Raw genomic sequence first — 6,856 nt, forward strand, 5'->3', positions numbered from 1 at the left:
CTGTACTGAATGTTTGGATGTTCCCCAAGTGAATATACTTCGAAAGTATATATAAAGCTTCCAGTGAATATCAAACACAAATTCAGATTCTATGAATTCCTACTTGCATGCACATCACATGGTCGTAGGAAAAATGTAGACAATCTTGTAAACTAAATTAATTGTTGCAACCCAACTCCATAGGATATTTCTCTTCCAACGAATGGAATCCTCCAAAATTATAAGAAATTCAGCCCTTAGACAGTATGCACAAATTTCAACAACTAGCTTGGTTTTTCGGCGGATGAATATACTAGTACTTGAGAAATGAATACAAGTCTCTAATAAGTGGCACAAACTCATATCCTGTAACTTGATACTCTCTCTGTAAATAAATATAAGAGTGTTTAGAATTAGATCACTAAAGTAGTGATCTAAACGCTCTTATATTTCTTTACGGAGGGAGTACATGGTAAGAGAGATATTTTTAGATGCAGACTGAGACAGATTTGGAGGGAGAGAAAGGGCCATGGTTAAGATGTACTGTAACTTTACAACTTTGCTCAACAAGTCCTGGGATTTTGACACTTAGACGGTGACACGGTGTCCACACAAATTCAGAGTAGCTGGCTTATCCATCTGTAGTCTGTACTACCCTTTTCCTATCTATAAAGAGTCTAGCTAGCCACTCATCATCTCATCACAAAAGGAAAGGAAGAAATATTGCACCCAAAAACCCAGCTGCTAAGTGCGAGCAATGGACCACGCAACAGGTGCCATGGGCAGCCTGCTCCCCAAGCTCGGCGAACTCCTCAAGGAGGAGTACAAACTGCAGAGAAGCATCAAGGATGATGTAAAACATCTAAAGAGAGAGCTGGAGAGCATGCACGCTGCCCTCCGCAAGGTCGGGGACGTGCCACGGGAACAGCTTGACGAGCTAGTCAAGCTCTGGGCTAACGAGGTCAGAGAACTTTCGTACAGAATAGAGGATATCATCGACAAGTTCCTGGTGCATGTTGAGGGGCCTGAACCTGAAGACAAGCCACACATGCTCAAACAAGTCATGAAGAAGATGGGCGGCTTGTTCACCAAGTTCATGAAACGCCGTTCCATCGGCGACGAGATCAAAAGTATCAAGGTCAGTGTTCAGGAGGCGGCTGACCGTCGTGATAGGTACAGGGTCCATGAGGTGGTCACTAATCTAGTTGTTACAACCACCGTTGACCCTCACCTATTAGCTCTATACAAGGACCAAAAAGAACTCGTTGGTATTGATGATTCATTGAATGAGCTAACCAAGATGATGAGTGATGGGGGTGGTGATGCGTCCAAGCAACTCAAGATACTCTCTATTTTCGGATTCGGAGGCCTTGGCAAGACAACTCTTGCCAAGCAATGTATGATAAGCTTAAAGCGCGGTTTGATTATAGTGCTTTTGTTCCGGTAGGACAGAACCCTAGCATGAAGAAACTTCTCAACGACATTTTGTTTGGAATTCACAAGAAAATGTACCTGGAGTTGGATGAAAGGCAGCTGATCGACAAACTCCTAGAATTACTTGAGAACAAGAGATATGCATCCTATTATGTTGTTCCATATACTTCAAGTAGGAAATAGGGGGTTGCATGAAAAGCAACCAATCGTTGAACTGTGAGAACAAGAGGTATCCATAAAATGGGCGGAAATAGCGACAACCCTGAGAAGAAATGAGTGGAAATTTTGGCTTGAGAACATATTACAAGATAAGGGTTTCGATGTCCTATCATCACTCTTGGGTTGGGATTTCCATTGAATCTTTGCCGTTGTTTCATATATTCTAGAACTTCTACAACTGATGCCAATCCAAAAAATATATCTAATAGTTGAAAGTATCTAGATTGGGAAATGTTGTTAATGAAAACTAGAATTCTCGATGATGAAATGAAATTAAACTCGGCTCGTGCATACATGTCTCTCTCCTGGACCCCTCCATGTCCTGATTCAACAATGCAGCTTTAGATTCATCAACAAGTAGGCTAACATGCATGCATCCTCTTTTTAAAGATATATTTTGAATACTTAGGAGCCTTATAAAATATTTCCACTAATTTGTTATATCCCTTGCGCTATGGATGGTGATGACAGGTACTTGATTGTCATTGATGACATATGGGATAAAAACACATGGGAGCATGTCAAGACCACTTTGGTGTGTAACAATTGTGGAAGCAGGATAATCACAACTACTCGTATACTTGAAGTTTCCACAATGGCCAGTGAAGTATACAAGCTACAATCACTCTCTCTGGATTTATCCAAGGATTTATTTCATAGAAGATTATCTTGTGCTGCAATAGAATGGCCTAATCATCTTCCAGCAGAGGTACTTCCTCCATTCCAAAATATAGTGCGCCCGCGCTTCCCGAGGTCGAACTTTGACCATAAATTTAATGAACGAGACCGACTGCGGCGGGTGAAAAAATTACATAATTAAAAACTTCTTTCAAATACGAATTCACTGATATAATTTTTGCTCCCACCGCAATCGGTCTTGGTAGTTAAATTTACGGTCAAAGTTGAAGCACGGAGATAGAGGAAGCACTACATTGTGGAATGGAGGGAGTATATGATAAATTTTTACATAATGTGGTGGTGTACCATTGGCCATAATCACAATAGCTAGTTTGCTTGCTGGTAAGCCTATGGAGTTTTGGTCTAAGGTATACACTTCAATTGGTTTTGGGCATGAAGAAAATGAATATGTGGACAACACAAGAAAAATACTTTTATTTAGCTATTATGATCTACCTTGTCACCTCAAGACTTGCTTATTGTATCTGAGCATCTATCCTGAAGATCATGTGATTGAAAAAGATAGTTTGATATGGAAGTGGGTCGCCGAGGGTTTTATCCATGAGGAACCAGGGGCAGGACTATTCGAGATTGGTGAGAGGTATTTCAATGAGTTGGTAAATAAAAGCATGATAATGCCGATAGAGGAGTCATATTATCCTGACATGGAAATGGATGTTGGCATCATAACCTGGTGTCGTGTCCATGACATGATGCTGGATATGATATGCCTATTGTCAAAGGAAGAAAACTTTGTTACGATACTGGATTGTAATGAGCAATATACAAATTCACATTGTAATGCTCGTAGGCTAGCTGTTCAAGATATAGCAAGGTCACTTAATGCCATGTGCAATGCTAAGATGTTGCCATCCCTTTCATGCTTTGAAGTTTTGCATATCCTAGGCTTGGAAGGCCCCTACGATTCACACAATCGTAATCTTCTTGAGCATGTTGGAAAGTTAGTTCACTTGAGGCACCTCAAACTAGCGAGCATGGGTAACTGTGAGCTTCCAAAGGAAATAGGACATCTGAAGTTCTTGCTGGTAAATATCATAAGTAAACTTCCAGCGAGTATTTGCCGACTAAGTCAACTGAAGTGCTTGAACATCTGCGAAACAGACATTGAAGTGCCTTGCTGGATCGGGGATTTGACATCTCTGGAAGAGCTATGCCTAAGGAAAGTTGAGGACCAGTCAAACTTTGTGACAGAGCTGGGCAAGTTGACAGAGTTGAGGAAGCTCCACATTGGTAAATCTTTATCTATAGATGGTGACAGAGGAAGGAATAGTTGGGCGGAGTCTCTAGCTAAACTGGTCAAGATACAAGTCATAAACATTTGTTCAGTTCACGAGCACAGATTTTTTTGTCATGGAGAGAAAGCCTGGGAACGGTGTATCCTCCATCCACAACTCCGTGTTCTACGCATGTCCTACCAAGAACCTGGGCTGGTGGCAAGGATCAACCCCAGGCTTCTTCCGGACCTGTCCAATTTAGAACTGCTTGTATATAGTCCAGATCTGGAGGTCTTTGGAAGTTTTCGAGAGCTTATTTCCCTCGAGCTGGACATGTGTTCAGCTCTCCACCATGACACCATGGGCGGTGCAGGTGCGTTCCCCAAGCTGAGGGTCTTCAAGACAGACGCAACACTTGGCTCGTTTCAAGAAGGAGATATGCCGGCCCTTGAATCTCTTGAGTTCAACGCCGTAGCAGAGTGTAATGATGTCAACATTAGCTTTGGCTTTGACTTTGCTAGCCTAGGGAACCTCCCTTTGACGTCAGAGTCACTTTATATGCCCCTCCCGTGGACCACAAGGAGGCTAAGGAAACCGTGAGACGTGCAATTGATATGCTTCCCAACCGTCTCAGCCATTATATCATGCCATGGGATATAAAGGAATGGGATTCGAGGTAACTAGGTGTATAATTATTTAATCGTTAGCTGATCTCATGAATTTCCTTTCCCCCTTTTTCCAGATTCCCATACTGATAGACCTGCGGGAATCAAGGTAGCAATTGCCAATCTAAGTATTTATCTGCACCTTGTCTTCATCACTTTCTAGACTAGATTAAATAAAAGGAATTGCCAATCAACTGTAAAAAAAATGTAATTACCAATCTGCGTGCATGATACATATATCTTTCTCGTCATTTTAAACAGTGACCACTCCATATATGTAGGCTGTCAGCGTTAACAAATCTCCGCGGAGAAAGAAAAGATATCGGGAGGCTTCTGTTTGTTTGCTCTATTTATTGTCTTTCAAGCAAAGGAAAAAATATCTACTTATTTTACTGTCTTTTCCAAAAATGGAAAATGAAACCGCACAAAGCCAAAAAGAAGTGTTTTTTTTGCTATGTTCTCCTTTTTTAGCAGAAGAAAAAATTTCCAAAAAAATGATTGTTTCTTTTACTGCCTTTTGTTGTAAAAGAAAATGAAAATCACACAAAAAAATTGTTTCTCTGCCTTTCGTAGTAATGGAGAAAAGTCACACAAAAAAAGTTTGTTTTGAGGGTCGAGTAGTCTGTTGCTTCGTTGTTCACTGAGAAAAAGAATTTTAAAAGAGGGTCTTGGGGTTTCGTTGCCGTTTATTTGGTGTGTGTCATTTGGGTTTGTATCTTGGGTCTTGGTTTTGGAGATCGTGCTTGTGCGTGTGTGTGTCTTGTTCTTTGGGTTTTGGTTTAGTGGGCTGTGTATATGGGGTGTGTGGAGTGGGGGTGTAACTCCGCCTATGCTAAGGTGATGTTACGCTTCATCTAGCATAGCCGGTCTCAAGCCCGGAAAAAGGAGGAGGGACCAAACTCTGTTGATTATGAAATTGTGTGACCATCTTATCTTCTTATGGTTGATTGTACCCATTACCTGTAGCATTTGCAGAACCAGAGTACGCAGCGGGTTTTTGGCATTTCCCTTTTTGCCTCTTAGAGTTCCATTTCCATTTAGTGTTATTTTTCTCTGACAGTGCAGCTATATCCTGGCTGCCATCCAGACCCATCTCACGCATTATGTCCAGGAGATCTGATGGGTGAAAGAAGTATCAGGTATGGCATATTTATGTATGAAAATTTTGATGTAAAGGTGAGGAGTCAATACCTTATGTATGTAGTTGGATTCATGATTTCATATCTGGATTGACAAACTGAAGCTCTGGCTGAAAGAGCAAACTTGTGCAAAGAATCCACTGTTTTTGATAGAAAACTACTCTTGGGACAAGCTTACGCCTGATCAATTATCAGATGCAGCTTTTCCTATTTGGATTTGTGCACAAAGGGCAGTCTCTTGTTATGAAGGATCTCTGCCAGAAACAATGCTAAAGTCTTATGTCAGGTTAGATTCCGAGTAGATGCGGGTTACCTTCTGCTATTTTATTTTTAGGGGCACATCTTTGGCTTTTGCTTTATATAAACTTAGGCAAATCAACTTCATTAGAACTAGCGGAGACCAGGGTTTGACTATGAACCTGATAACCACTTGCTTATTATAAGTTTCCACAGTTCACATTCTCATTTTCCGTTGCATACATGCTTCCATGCCACCAGAACCCCAAAAAGTACTGCTGTCACCCTTATTTATCAGTTTCTTTCTTTTCCTACGTATATTATTGTTCAAAGAAGTGTGATATAATCAACATTAAAATTGATACTATAGGGTTTTCCCTGTTTATTTGTGGTGCCTACTTTGGTACTTGACCACTATAGAATATATTCATGGATTTATGAAGTATATTCTGCTATCGCTTCAGGCCAAATTTTCTGCCTAGAATTACCCTTGCAAACATATAGGAGCTAGCAAGCAGAGAATTACCCTTGCAAATTTATGAAGGACAGTTAAGACTGAATATTCTCACACTTGCCTGCACAACAATCTGAGTGACACAGTATTAGGCTACTTAGCAAGAGGTTAGGGATCGAATAGTAACCAGTGTTTCATTTTGATGCTTACCTTCCCTGGTGCATACACAAACACAAGACTGTAGTAGTTATCGAAGTTAAATCCCCTTCCCCTTAGGGAGACAATATTCTAATGTTGCAATCCAGTGGCACTCTCTCTCCCCAGTGTAGTGTTCATCCTTCCCAATCAACAAATCTGCATTAGAGAAAAGAAAATTGGCTTTGACACTCTGCATAACTTTCTTATAAATGTTGGTTTTTTCAGTAAAAGTGAAAGCTAATACTGAAATTACCCATTGAGATTCGCCTATTAACAGAACAAAATTGCCTGCACACTGAAGAATCTATACTTGTGTTGCAGAGATTCACGTGTACAGGATTCACATTCTGAACCGCAGTTGAAGAGCCTTGAACTTGCATCTCGTTTCAAGGATTTAATGGCTGGGTGGACAGAACTGTAACGGCTTCAGCCCCATCGCCGTTGAGCGCGGGACCTCCTCCCCTCGCCTCCCATGCTCAGGGGCAGAGGAAACCGCGGTCGCTGAAGCTGCGAGCGCGAAGATCGGGGAAGCGCGAAGGGATACGAATGGATAGAGCGGTGGCGGAGGTTCGTCGCCGGCCGCGAGGAGCCTGGAGATCGGGCTGGTGGAGGGCGACG

At 41.6% G+C, this 6,856-nt stretch overlaps 1 protein-coding gene across 1 annotated transcript; it reads left to right on the plus strand.

The window, feature by feature from the left end:
• The first annotated feature begins 698 nt into the window (after positions 1-698).
• On the plus strand, positions 699-4,145 carry LOC109745811 (disease resistance protein RGA5-like). The gene is made up of 3 exons (XM_040396728.3): positions 699-1,422; positions 2,104-2,341; positions 2,679-4,145. The coding sequence occupies exons 1-3, from the start codon at positions 737-739 to the stop codon at positions 4,143-4,145; spliced, it is 2,391 nt and encodes a 796-aa protein (XP_040252662.2). The 5' UTR covers positions 699-736.
• The last annotated feature ends 2,711 nt before the right edge of the window (positions 4,146-6,856 follow it).

The sequence above is a fragment of the Aegilops tauschii genome, chromosome 7 (assembly GCF_002575655.3).
Source record: "Aegilops tauschii subsp. strangulata cultivar AL8/78 chromosome 7, Aet v6.0, whole genome shotgun sequence".
Lineage (NCBI taxonomy): Eukaryota > Viridiplantae > Streptophyta > Magnoliopsida > Poales > Poaceae > Aegilops > Aegilops tauschii.